The sequence below is a fragment of the Melitaea cinxia genome, chromosome 27, assembly GCF_905220565.1.
Source record: "Melitaea cinxia chromosome 27, ilMelCinx1.1, whole genome shotgun sequence".
Lineage (NCBI taxonomy): Eukaryota > Metazoa > Arthropoda > Insecta > Lepidoptera > Nymphalidae > Melitaea > Melitaea cinxia.
The window spans coordinates 1,710,055-1,725,005 of NC_059420.1; the positions used below are offsets into that span (position 1 = coordinate 1,710,055).

At 36.2% G+C, this 14,951-nt stretch overlaps 1 protein-coding gene and 1 non-coding gene across 2 annotated transcripts in view; both read right to left on the reverse strand.

Annotated features, from left to right (window-relative positions):
• The window catches only part of LOC123666761 (plectin), a 57,273-nt gene extending 48,356 nt beyond the window's left edge, over positions 1 to 8,917 (reverse strand). Inside the window, exon 1 of the mRNA XM_045600815.1 lies at positions 7,014 to 8,917. Within this exon, the coding sequence (XP_045456771.1) occupies positions 7,014 to 8,182 (1,169 nt within the window). The 5' untranslated portion in view covers positions 8,183 to 8,917. The remainder of the gene's footprint in view (positions 1 to 7,013) is intronic.
• On the reverse strand, positions 3,058 to 3,129 carry Trnad-guc. The gene has a single exon. It is a non-coding gene; the product is annotated as a tRNA-Asp (tRNA).
• Positions 8,918 to 14,951: the final 6,034 nt, after the last annotated feature.

The following is a 14,951-nucleotide window of genomic DNA, read 5'->3' on the forward strand; positions in this document are numbered from 1 at the left end:
GCGGGCCGCACGAAAACAAACAGCGGGCCGCATTTGACGACCAAGGCCTTAGTTACTACTTTAAAAATTATTTATTAGTGTTTTACTCAACCATTATAAACTCATTCATAGATAATTTTACTAGCGACCTCTGTCCGTCAACATGTCATTAGAAACTTCTATTTCTTTTCCAGTCGGTTAAAAAGCCGTTGTTACTAAGACCTGAAAATTACTATGTCGGTTTAAAACTTAATAAGCAAATATTGACATTTATAATTATTTTTGTAATACCTGGTCACTATCGGTTAGAAATGCTATCTCTCGCAAATAACATTCACTTCTCTGCTAAGGATATTGCATAATTGTGTTTGCTCATCACTCATCATCAGTTCTGCCTATCGCAGTCCATTGCTGGATATAGGCCTCCACAAGATCGCGCCAAAGATGGCGTAAACTCATGTGTTTTGCCCATAATCACCACACTGGGCAGGCGGACTGGTGACCGCAGGACAGGCTTTGTTGCACCGAAGACACTGCTGCCCGTCTTCGGATAGTGTATTTGAAAGCCAGGAGTTGGATGGTTATCCCGCCATTGGTCGGCTTTTTAAGTTTGTTGGACACTTTGTAGGGGGAAATCTTATGGGTTCACATTACCGACATGCTCATGACACACGCACGGTGGCCGTGTGCTGTGCGCGTTAGACGCTTTTTGGATGGGTGAAATCTCGTGAGCTCACGTCACCAACATGCTTATAGATACTACGACATAATATATAGATAAAAAACGATAATTGATGGGAATTTATTGTAAACTATTGTGTGTTTGAAACGGGGATTCCCATTACTTTATTCAAATTTGATATGTTAAAATACAGTTTTTTTCTGAGCATTTTTCGATCAATATAGATCTATCAGGATCCCCAATGGAACTTAACATTTTATATCGGAGTTCTCCACAGGGATATCTGTAGCTAAACAGCTGAAGTATTGTGCAATATTATACACAGAATTTTAATTCTAATATTAGTCAGTTTTCACTTATATCTCTCTAAAGCTGCCAACTTTTTTTTAACAGAAAAATCCATTATTAATACCATAATTCCACAGATAAATTAGTCAAGTACAAAACGTCAATATGTATCACAAGATCAATTAAAAATAACACATGATTCAGGATGTACGTCAAACTCCAACCTTGGAGCCGGCTCGAGTGCTCTGCCTTGATAGATGTGTCGGGTTATGCACGTCATTTAAGATATTAGCGGTATCGACGAACTGCTTGGGTTGTGGAGCAGGGTGTATGTGAGATGTATGCTTTATAATTGACATAAAAAAGAAGATATGCTCAATTCGACTGAATTTTTTATGTGTAAAATATGAGAGCACATATTTCTTGTGTTTGTCTGGCTGCGTGATATCGCGCCTGAGATTTGTCATGAATGAAAACACATGAGTTCACGGCATTTTTGGTGCGAACTTGTGGAGTCCCATGTCCAGCAGTGGACTGCAATAGGCTGAACTAATACTGATAAATTATTCATTATAAAGTATATCAAACATATATACGTCTATTTTTGTGAGATTTTTTCATCCTTTGTCGTTCTTCCGTTTCTAAACAATGTAAAATCACACTAATCCCTTGCTTTGTTAAAATCATAAGCACACGGGGATTATATATTTTTCCGGGACAAAAAAGTGGCCTCGTGTTATTTTCGACTGTTGCCTATCGCTGTGCCAAGTTTTATCCAGACCCGTCCAGCCATTATTTCGTAATAGAGTAATAAGCATCGTAACTTTCGAAATTTGCAATAGAATGATGTATGGTTTAGTAAGATTATTAAATAAATCTGTCAGCTTCAACACGTATGGGGTCTAATACTTGAGATGTTGTGCGTTAAGTCATCACGTCCAGAGCAAGTCGCGTCACTGCTCAGCGTTACTGTTCAGCGTTGTTTCACATGTTTTTACCTCCCATTGTTGAAGCAAAACTTCTTTACGAACGCTTGACTTGGGGAGTAAGCTGGTGAATGCGTGACGAGGGCGTTATGAAAAGTGTGATCGAGCGATGCGAACGGAGCAAAAGAGAGAGGTGCGAGCACAGATTTTGTTTCTCTCTTTTTCTCAAAGCCAGTTACGTTTCGTATATCTAAGACACAGTGCTGGCCTATTGTGCAGGCCTACTTTATTCATGTAGGCTTTAATAGCATAGTTTAATCGTCATTGTGTCGTATTAAATTGAACGTACTAAAATATTATATAGTCTATAGCCTGTCTCGGTAAATAGACAATGGAACATAAAAATAATTTTTCAATTAAAACCAATACTTCCCCAGATAAGCATGATCAAACAAACAAACTCTTCAGCTATATTTACTAGCGACCTTTGTTCGTCCAAATTCTTTTTAAGAACTTAATTAATATCAACCTATCCATATTTCCGAAGAAGACGAAAGAAGTCTTTGTACGCGTATCACGCACAGATCATATATATATATATATATATATATATATATAATTTGAAGCTCGGAAACGGCTCCAACGATTTTCATAAAATTTAGTATACGGGGGATTTCGGGGGAGATAAATAAATGTAGCTAGGATTCATTTTAAGAAAATGTCGTTTTATCTCAGTTTTCAGACAATGAAAAAATATCGTCAGAATACGAAGGTAAATTTCGCAATTGTCACTAAAGTTGTAATAGCTTAGGTGGGAAATCGGCCGGTCGCAATCGTCCGAAAAGACCTCGGTTCAAATCCTCGATCGATTATTTTTTTTTTTTTTTTCTAATTGCACTCGTTATTTTTTATTTAATAATGTATGAAAAACCGAAAAATATTATTCATATTTTATCATTATAATTTTTTAATTATTTTTTTTAATTTTGTTTTTTTTTATTTGTTTATATTTTTTATCCTTGTCGGTAAAAAAAATAGTATAAATGTATCAAGTAATAGTATAAATATGTAATTCGTATTTAAATATGATTTCCAAAAAACACGATTTACTAAATATACCGAGTTAAGCTCGGTCACGCAAGTACTATCATTTAATTTACGTAAAAAAAAAACAAAAAGCATCTCTCCGGCGGGGAATCGAACCCCGGTCTCCCGCGTGACAGGCGGGGATACTGACCACTATACTACCGAAGACCGTGAGTGGAGACGCGAAATTGTGACTCGCATTCAGAATGTGTATTGATTATTTAATTATTTATATAACACTAGCGACCTCTGTCCGTCTATATTTTGTTACATGATAAGTAATCATCAACATATCATATACTTAAACCTTCTCTGAAACACGCTGCATCTTATGATATAAGTATTATTCCGATCGGTTCAGCAGTTTTCACAGTATCACCGAACAAAAAAACCAGCTCCATTTATTAGTATAGATTAACATAGATTTGAAGCTACCGGCGATTTGAAATATAGATTCTGTTGAGAAGAATAGGAAATAAACTCAACCGCAACTTTTTTTAAAACCGTCAATACATAACTCAATCATTATAAACTCAGCCAAATGTGCGTGAGAGACACAGCTTTGTCATTTATAAAATCAAATTATATATGTTAGTGCATTGTGTGTGTTTTCAGACCCCCGACACGGGAGGAAATCGTACGGGGGGCCATTGAGTCTGAATCGTTTATTAATTTATTTTTTACACAAGTTAACACAAGATATGAAACTATTCATGTGAAGAATCTCTTCTAAGCATTATTATATGTTCGTTTTTAATATCGGAAACTATTTTGGGTTAAGTGATACTATTGCGTTTTGTATTTCTGTATATTGATGTAATACCGTTTGTTTACAAAATAAAATAAAATAAAGTCTAAAGGTAGGGCAGGAAATATCCTGTTCAAAATCTGGAGTAATCCGACTGAGGAACTATACCTCGACCTTACAGACGATCAAATCTAAATGATACTGCTTTCAAGCAGTGTTGTGTTCTTGTTCGTGAGTAAGGTTATCAGAGCTCCTGGGGGGAATTGGGGGTAGGTTTGGCAATACGCTTGCGATGCTTCTGGTGTTGCAGGCGTCTATAAGCTGCGGTAATCGCTTACCATCAGGTGAGCCGTACGCTTGTTTGCCGACCTAGCTGTATAAAAAGAAATCGTTGAATTGATGTCATTCAAAGTTATTTTAGAAATATAGTAGTCTAGTACATAATGTCGTAAACATTTTAGTGTTATGTACGCTCGAGTGATAAAAGAGAAATTTTATAGTATCATAGTAAAAGCTTTTATTTAACTTGTAAATTATGTAAGTATGTTGTTTGTGTTGTTGACGCCGCGGTGGCGCAACGGTCACAGCCATAGATTGTACCTGTTGCGCTGGCGGTTGCGAGTTCGATCCCCGCACATGACAAACGTTTGTATTGGCCATACAGGGGTTTGCCGTGGCCTGGGTGTTTGTGCAGTCTTCGTGGGTCTCCCCACCGTGCCTCGGAGAGCACGTTAAGCCCTCGGTCCCGGTTGTTATCATATACACCTGATAGCGATCGTTACTCATAGTAGGGAATATATCCCCCGACCCACATTGGAGCAGCATGGTGGATTAAGCTCTGATCCTTCTACATGGGGAAAGAGGCCTATGCCCAGTAGTGGGATATTACAGGCTGAAGCGTATGTTTGTTAGGGTGGAATCTTGGAACTCAATTTTGAAGCATATATCTTTAACCGGTTGAGCTGAGATTCGGTATACACGTTTGATATGGATGATAATGCATGTTTAGCTTTGTGACGTCATTCTAAATCCAACATGGTATCCACGCCCAAGATGGTGGAGTAGTTATTTTTAATGCCCTCCTACAACATGTACGTATCAAATAAAATTACTTGCTGAGAATAACTTGAAACATGAAGTGGCGTTACTCTAAATCCAATATAGCGGACTTTTAAATATTGCGGAGAAGTTATTTTAAATGCATTCTTACCACATTTTAATTATTACAATTTTTCAAACTATGTAAATACGAGTACTTACTTGAATCACGCGACAAGCTTAATATAATGTAAATTGGGTAATGACGTTATATATGTTGATAGTAAAAGTGTAAAGGAAAAAATTATTTCTGCACAAGTGAAACTTCTGAAAAGTCGTAGGAAGGCAGGCCGCTGCGATTTGTTCTATTGACAATGATCACGGTCCTGTAAAAAAGGGCGTAAGAGACACGCTAAACGCGTCGCTTACGCGTTTTGAGTAGTATTGTATTCTTTCCCATTCTCTCCTATACATTTATGTATTTTTTTCTTTATCGTGACGAATTTTCGTTTCATCGAAGTTTTACTTCCAAAAGAATTATGCAATTCAGTTTGTATATACAACTAGGTCGGCAAACAAGCGTACGGCTCACCTGATGGTAAGCGATTACCGTAGCTTATAGGCGTCTGCAACACCACAAGAATTGCAAACGCGTTGCCGACCCTATCAGGAGCTTTGGTCACCTTACTTATCAACAGGAACACAATACCGCTTGGAAACAGTACTAGTTAGCTGTGGTCTGTGTAGACGTTTGGATGTTAGGCGCGTTAATACTTCGACGATTTATTTTTATTTATATATAAAGACACATAGACGTAGAGCAAGAAAAGATCGAATAAAAATCCAAAAAAAAATATAAAATAGTTTTCCTTAAATTCAAATAGCATGCAATAAACAAATCACGAGCTGTTACGCATTCCAATATAAATTGTCAGCTACGCAATTAGAAGTAACGCGTTTAGGTTGGCCGAAAATACTTGAACGTTTTTTGTACATTTATTTTATCGTATTTTGTAACTATTTTTAGGGTTTCGTACCCCAAAAGGATAAAACGGAACCCTTATAGGATTACTTTGTTGTCCGTCTGTCAAGACCCTTTTTCTCAGTAACACGGAAGTATCAAGCTGAAACTTATATCAAAGTCCGTCTGTCTGTCAAGAACCTTTTTCTCAGTAACACGGAAGTATCAAGCTGACACTTATATGAAATACTCAGGTCTATGGTCCCTTAGAGCTGTGAAAAAACCAAACTTCTGAGCCAACGCAATCAAAAGATACAGCCGTTTATGTTGCAAATTTTCGACACCCGCAAGGGAATTAAAACCTACAGGATACTTCCCGTGAACTCAGAATCTTGAAATTTGGTACGAAGTAACATCTTATAGCACATAAAAAGGAAAAAATTTACTTACATCATATAACACAAATATTTTTAATAATTTTGTTTGTACGGAACCATCAGTGCGCGAATCTGACTCGCACTTCGTCGGTTGTCATATTTAAAAAAGGAAAATTCGAGTAAAATTATACAAATAGCTTCCATTTTTCTTTATCTTTTTTAATAAAAATAGGACGGTATATAAACGAACGGTCCATCTAATGGTTAGAGATCACCGTAGCTTGTACACGCCGGCGACACCAGAAGCATTAATAATGCGTATTTAATTGACTGTTACTACCTTAATGATGTTTTCATTACATGTCGATCAAACATATTTTGTACGCTATTTATATTTCCGCGTTGGCGCAACGGTCACGGCCATAGATTGTACCTGTTGCGCTGGCGGTTGTGGGTTCGATCCCCGCACATGACAAACATTTGTATTGGCTATACAGGTATTTGTCGTGGTCTGGGTGTTTGTGCAGTCCTTGTGGGTCTCCCCACCGTGCCTCGGAGAGCACGTTAAGCCGTCGGTCCCGGTTGTTATCATGTACAGCTGATAGCGATCGGTACTCATAGTAGGGAATATATCCGCCAACCCGCATTGGAGCAACGTGGTGGATTAAGTTCTGATACTTCTCAGCAGCAGTAGAATATTAGAAGCTGAAGCATAGAGCATATAACTATATTTCTGATTATGATCTTCTTATTTATTATTTTTTCTGCACACAAAAGTAAAAATAATTATCTAATTTAGCGCAGTCCTTTGGAAGTTATGTGCTTAAATACGTTTCGGCCATTCATTTTTAATTATGCCGATACATAAAAGAGTAGATATCACATATTTATATAACGTTCAAATGTAAAATAGGGAAATTCTACTCACGATTCAACGTCCTGTTCCACAATCTCAGCCTCGCTTTCTTCTATCTCCTCCGTGATCTCCTCGATGATCTCCTCCTCACTCTCACTCTCGACGATACTCTTAACATCACTAGTTTCATCACCCGATTCGTTCTTATCACTCTCTATAAAACCACTATCACTATTATCATTTGTGATACGTCTCAAGTCATCAACGCACTCTACTTTTATTATTGGTTCGGTTACGTTTATAACTGTTTTATTATCATTATTAGTGACAATATAACCTCCTAAAAGTTCGTCGTTGTCGGGTAAGTCTTCTAGGTAATCTGCTTCTTCTGAAGTAAGGGATTCGAATGAGGAATCCACTTCTTCGTCAGTTTGCTGTTCGCCGTCGTCGAAAATTATGTGCTTTCTGAATGTGACTCGTTTTTTTCCGTTATCTGAACGGTCGTCATCTGAACAGCCTTCGTTGTCTGACCTCGGAGGTTTTAAATTTGATTTCCTAGTCGCCGGCGATTCTGAACTCTCCTTGACTGCTCTGTTCTCTTCCCTATCCTTTGTCAATTTATCCAGCTCGCCTTTAACCTCGTTTTTATACGAGTCAATCGTTTTATTATCAGCGCAAACGGTCGTATTTTTCAACGGCTGACTATCCGCAGTTCCCATTTGTCTCTCATTTAGTTTGTCGATAGTGCAGTCGATGCTCTTAGCGATCTCGCGGAGTAACGCCTCCGCCTGCCGCTTCTCTTCCAAATCGGGCTCATTTACGTACACAAGCGACACGTGTTGTTGTTTGGGCTCGGGTTTTGCGTATTTCTCGAGCACTAGAGCTCTCACAAACTCGGCCGGATCGTCTGACGGCGGAGGCGCGTTTCGATTATTTTCGGCCGGCGTAGGCGTCGCGCAGACATCGCTCTCGATTTTCGTATCAAGTTTTCTTTTGTTCCTTTTACGTTTACCCATTATATTTAATATCGCGCTGACACCACTTTTCTGGTCAGGTTTGTAGTCGGTTTCCGGTAACAGGAGATTGATAACATCCTTGCTTGTTTTTTCGTTGGTTACATCATTATCGTTTCGCGGCGTCCGAGGCTCGACTGAGGGCGGGCGGTCGGCGCTCGGGCGTCTCCGCGAGCTCTCGGGCGACGGTTCGGCTTTCACGCTTTTTCTTTTGAAGAAGTTGAACATGGCGCGCTGTCAAAGTTTCGATATAACAAACGTTCAGAAAACTACTAGCGGCGCGGAGTTTACAAATAATACTGAAAATCGATTTAACTTGATTTATTAACGTTACATTTTTAAGTTTGCGATGTTTTTTCACCGTTTATTGTATATCGTTTAGTGTGACTGATTCGATGATAATGTAGTTTGTTTTCTATTGCGCTTTGAACGTAACTAATGAGTGAGCGGAACGAATGATAAATCACGTGTTTATTTTAATATTATTGCGTATAAAACTGGGTTATCAGGAATAATCCTGCGACCTAGGAACCACTATTTTTTTCTTAAATACATTATTATTTTTATTTTCTTTCATACATATCTTGCCCCAATAATAACAAACACAAAAAATAAAGAATTATCCAATCTGGTGAAGCCGTTCGGATGTTATGCGCGTACATACATTTCGACGAGTTCATTTTATATTTATATAAGTTAGGTCTTGACACAGCTATGGCTTCTCTTAATGTTGCGGGTTCGATCTCATTCATGACATATGTTCATACACATATTTGTTACTGGGTTTTTACATACACAGATAGCGTTTTTAATTTGACATTAAAATTATTTTACAAAAAAAAAAAATACGTTTTAAACATATGTTAAAAGATATATATACTAATATTGTAAGATTTGATTGTTTGCTTGCATTGTATTCAAAGCCTATTCGCTCCGAAACTACTGAACCGATTTGAAAAATTCTTTTACTGTTGGGAAGCTACACTGCCCACGGGTGACATAGGCTATATTATATATATATTTGTTTTAATTAGGATATAATTGAATTTTTGTTAAATATCCGTGCGAAGCCGCGATGGGATGCTAGTACCTATAAAGACTGAGATATTAGACAGAATATAGTTCATAGTGAATTCATAGATTTTAAAGAATATACAATTGGATAATATTACCCGTCAAAAAAAAAAATTAAAGCCATAAAAGAGATGTAAAAATATTTATAGTTCCAACATATAATGTTTTATTACTAAGTGGTTTTGTATAATGACTATAGACGTGCATTCACCACAACATCAAAGAAGAGAAGATTTATGGAAACGCATAAAACTAGCCGCGTCTTGCCCCTTTTTACCCGCCTATAGTTATTGCCACGGATATTGAACGTTGACCTTCCACTTCAAAATTTTATGAATATAGATGGTTGAGAACTAAATTTTAGATTTTATTTTTATATTAAGCATAATAACTGAGGTAGGGCACAGCAGGAAATTTCCTGCTCAAAATATGGAGCAGCTCGACTGGGGTACCTCGACCTTACAGAAGATTACAGCTAAATAATACTGTTTTCAAGCAGTATTGTGTTCCTGTTGGTGAGTAAGGTGACCAGAGCTCCTGGGGGGATTGGGGATTGGTTCGGCAACGCGTTTGCGATGCTTCTGGTGTTGCAGGCGTCTATAAGCTACGGTAATCGCTTACCATCAGGTGAGCCGTACGCTTGTTTGCCGACCTAGTGACATAAAAAAAAAAAGATCACAGCTAAATAATACTGTTTTCAATCAGTATTGTGTTTTTGTTGATGAGTAAGATGCCTAGAGCTCTTGGGGAAATTGGGGATTAGGTCGGCAACGCGCTTGCGATGCTTCTGGTGTTCCAAGCGTCTATAAGCTACGGTAATCTCTTACTATCAGGTGAGCCGTACGCTTGTTTGCTGACCTAGCTATATAAAAAAAACCTCTCAACTTCCGTTGCACCAGCTTACTCCCCAAGTTAAGTGTAAAGAAGTTTTACTTGAAAAACTCATTTCAATAATTCCTAACAATAATAAAAGTCAGAACATTATATTGATACCATTTTATAAGTTATATTTTTTCGTGAAGAGAAGATGTACTACTTGTATCCAATGTCCGAAATAATAAATTATAAGTAAATACAGAAATTGCCAATGAAAAAGTAATTGATTTAACCACTAAGCATTTCAATTGTCAAATAAAATTAAAATATTTGGCCGCAACCGATGTCCGCCATTTTAAATGTGATGACGGATGACTTCGATGTTAATGCACTTTTGAAAATATAACGCCACGGAATATTTCTGTAATGATTAATGAGATTTTATTTTGAATATTGAACTGAGGTAAATTACAGTTTTAGCATAAGGCTTCCACACGAAAAATACAGAAATATGTTGATATACAAATCATTGCTTTAGACGCACGGGAAGTTCCCAAGACTTCCTTCCGTACTTCGAGTATTTCTCCGGGATTTGGAGCCTAGCCTTTGAAGGCACCTGCTATTTCAGATGGTAACATATCTAAGCATTTTTTTTTATACAACTAGGTCGACAAACAAGCGTACGGCTCACCTGATGGTAGGTGATTACTGCAGCTTATAGACGCTTGCAGCAGTGTTACTTAGCTGTAAGATCGAGGCTCCCAGTCGGGCTGCTCCAGACTATGAATAGAATATTGTACTGTCCCTCAATTAAAGGTAGTTTTAGACTATGTAATCAAAGTCTATTTAAACTTTTGATTGATTTCTTGGAAATGTAGTATAAAGTTGCCTATGTTGATCTCCATCTATGTACTTATCAAGTTACATTAATTAATAAATATCTTATAACATACACGCATGGTCGTCTCTTCCTACGGTAAGCAACTAAATGTAACAGCTAACTGATGTAGCTACATTTTTTCAATAAATACTTAAAATTAATACATATATAAATGCATAAATTAGCCTCCAGACTTGAGGTAATAATCAAACACTGCGCCAACATTCTAGTCAAAATCCAATTAATTCTTTAAAAAAGTCGCATTTATAAAAGTAGTATTATTATAAAACTCAGTAAATAAATACCTATTATTCATAATAACACATAGGGTATTTTTTATCCCAACATTCCCACGGGATCGGGAAATACGCGGGTGAAACCGCGGGTTGCATATTCCTATACCATCTGTTTTGTAAGCGAATAATCTCCTCTCGCACTTGACTTACTTTCAGTTAAAATTATCCCACCAAAAACATTTTCATGTAAAATGTTGCCAAGACGAGATCATATGGCTCGCACTGTCAAAAAGTTATCAGATCTCTTGTAGAGCCAAGCTTCTAACTCTACACGCCCTAACTCTACAAGCCCTAACTTCACAAACTCTACACCTTAGTCAAAATATGTGGCTTGGCCGTTTCGCTACCGTCACGTGGGTGTAAGGTGAAAAATTTTTTCACTGTTTTTTACTTTTCTGTCATACAATAGTTCTATTAAAGAAAAAATAAAAAGAAGAAGAATAATTGATATACATATAATACAAATAAAAATAAAAAGAGAAAATATATTTATATAAATGAGACAGGAAAGTCGTCATCTACAACATCGGCAGCCGGTAGTAACGAAACGGCCAAGCCACATATTTTGACTAAGGTGTAGAGTTTATGAAGTTAGGGCTTGTAGAGTTAGGGCGTGTAGAGTTAGAAGCTTGGCTCTACAAGAGATCTGATAACTTTTTGACAGTGCGAGCCATATGATCTCGTCTTGGCAACATTTTACATGAAAATGTTTTTGGTGGGATTTCACTTCTTTTTGTAAGTTGCTTATGACAATATTATAGTTGCAATTTACCTCCGACACATTTTATACCATAAATATCATCCAATCTTCACCATATTCGGTTTAAGCACGCTGTTTTTGATTTTATGTTGAACTGATATGCAAACGGTGATTTCCGCCAAAACTTAAATACCAAAATTACAAAATGTAAATTTTCGACATAAACTAATAACCGATTTTTATTTTTTTATGTATTTTATTATTATTATTAATAACAAGGAGTCCCTATATCAATTTTCAGACCTCTAGCATCAAAATTTGCGGAAGTCTCATACAAACTTCCATCTCCTAGTTTAAGGGGTTGGGGGGTAAAAGTTCCAAGTTTTAGAATTTTTTTGTTGTTTGTGTACTAATACTAGCTTACATACCAAGTTTCAGCTTTCTGGAACTTCAGGAAGTACTCTATGAATTTTGATGATCATCAGTGAGTGACGAAATCGGGGTTTTTTAGATATCAATAAAATCTAAAGTATAAGAGCTATGCAATTGAAACTTTATATGTTTAATAAGTTCACTATTGACATCATATCCCCAGAATTTTGTTTATCTAGTATAATCCAAACCCAAGTTATGAGGGTTCAAAAAAACGACGAAGCACTTCGAGAAAAGATAGGTAGTGCTTTTCTTTTTTTTTTTTTTTTTTTTTTTTTTTTTGTTTCGTCTTGGCGGGGGCACTACCGTGCCCCCAGATTAATAGTAATGGGAATGCGTCCGTTTCCAATGAACGGTTATTTCCAGCTAGTGATGTGTTTATTATCGATAAACTTATTTCACACATCCATTTCTATAGTTGATAAAAAGTATGCTAGCGGATGTGAAGATATAATAAAGTAAAATTAATAATAATCTCAATTAGATTACTATTAATAATATTTATTTATTTGTTTATTGCCGGAATACGTACCAATGTACGAGGCGAGGCGCGTATGCTTTCCTACAATATGGCTATCAGATTAGATTAGAGAAAGGACTTGCTGGAAGCAGCTCGAAAAACAAAGCGAAATTACACTAAATCCAATATGGTGGACTTCTAAAGACTTTTGCTACATCATACAAACGTTTTGGTATCAAATAAAAGAATTTGCTAAGAATACCAAAGTTATAGACCTGTGAAGCGATATATAAAAAGTAAATAGTTGTTTGCTGGCAAACGAAAAAAAAAAACGACTTCAATTACATCGAAAAGTAATAGAACGTAGGTAGACGAAAATATAGTGAAGTAAATACGCGTAATCAAAGATTACTCCAAAAGTTGTTATCAGATCTCGATGAAATTAAAAAATAAATGTGACCACATGATAAACATCAAAATCTGTACACCCAGTAAAAAGTTATGCGGATTTTTGAGGGTTTCTCTCGATTTCTCTGGGATCACATCATCAGACCCTAGTTTCCTTATCATGGTACCATACTTGAAATATCTCCTTTCTAACAAAAAAATAATTATCAAAATCGGTTTATAAACGACGAAGTTATCCCCGAACATACGTTAATATATATACGGGTATATTATATATACGGTACAATTGAATAACCTCCTCAATTTTGAAATCGGTTAAAAATAAATTACAATAAATTTTTCTATAAGAATATTGCGCAAAAAATAATAAAATAAACTTTTCCTTTAAAACCTTTAAACATATAACGTTATTTGCGTTTTAGTTTTAAGAAGGATTTAAAAGATTAATTTCCGACCTTCTCCTGGACATGGAGAAAGACGCCTGTGCCCAGCAGTGAGACGTTACAGGCTGATTAGATCGATCATACCATTTTCTTCTTTATATAGACAGGTATAAAGGGGTGTAAAGGGTTGAAAGGTGACCATTTTACGATGACTGAAAACTTTCTTACTGTTAAAACAATTTAAAATTAATTTAAATTTGCGTATTCTGGCATCTTAATATATATAAATCTCGTGTCACAATGTTTGTCCTCAATGGACTCCTAAACTACTTAACCGATTTTAGTCAAATTTGCACACCGTGTGCAGTTTGATCCAACTTAAAAGATAGGCTATATTTTATTTTGATATATTATGTTATTATTATATTTCAGAAAAAAATAAGGTGATACGAAGTTCGCCAGGTCAGCTAGTTGTGTTATATAATTGCTACGTATTTACGAATAATCGAAAAATCCACGTGTTGATAGATAAATGTAATGCGTGGATTAAAAAATAGATCACCGAGTTGGCGCGCGACGCGATGCGTAGTGAGTGTCAATAGATTTATTGATGTGAATATTATCTTGATCTATCATAGCGTAGAGGTGGATTAACGAACGCCATTTTAACTGCGACGAATTTCTTGCGTTGTTTGATTTATTAGAAACTAGCTTTTACCCACGGGTTCGCTCTAATACCTTCAGAATATGTGTACAAAGTTTCATGATGATTGGTCAAGTAGTTTTCACGTGAAAGCGTAATAAACAAACTTACATTTACATTAATAAGATTATAGGGATTAGTACATGGGTGTTAGTAGATATTTAGATGTAAATGTGATCTAAGGTCATTTGGATGTCAATGGTTTTTATAAAGAACTAACTATACCCTGCGCGCGTCGTTAACCTTTTTTTAATTTTGTTTGATCGTAACAACTCAGAAACCTTTGTGGGCTCATGTACAACACTTTGCTGAAGATTATGATATGATCAAATGCATAGTTTACGATTCTATAAAGGACATACAGACAAACATTCATATAAGTATAAATAGAATAGATGACTCCATGAACTTATATATATTTGTGGGACATATGTACAAAAGACATCAGTTGTTGTTTTTAATATATTCCGTTACCTATTATTTATGTTTCTCATCGTTTAAACCTTCCCTGAACTTCCACAAATATTTCAAGATCAAAGTTAGGCAAATCGGTTCAGCCATTCTCAAGTTAAAAATTGCGAGACAAACGCACCGCAATTGCCTTATATAAATGGACAATTTAAGCTATGCTGGTGAGGGCCTGAGTAAGTCCTAACATAAGACTCAAGCTAATTACTGTTTAAACTTTAGACCAAAGCATGCTTAGAGTACTGTTGCCTCTGAAATTATTCTGTTTAACACCTGTTCGATTCATTTGACCCAGTTGATATAGTTTGCAGGATTATTGCCAAGAAATCGAATACAAACGAATTGATCATTTGTGTTCTTTTTTTTTTTATAGAAGA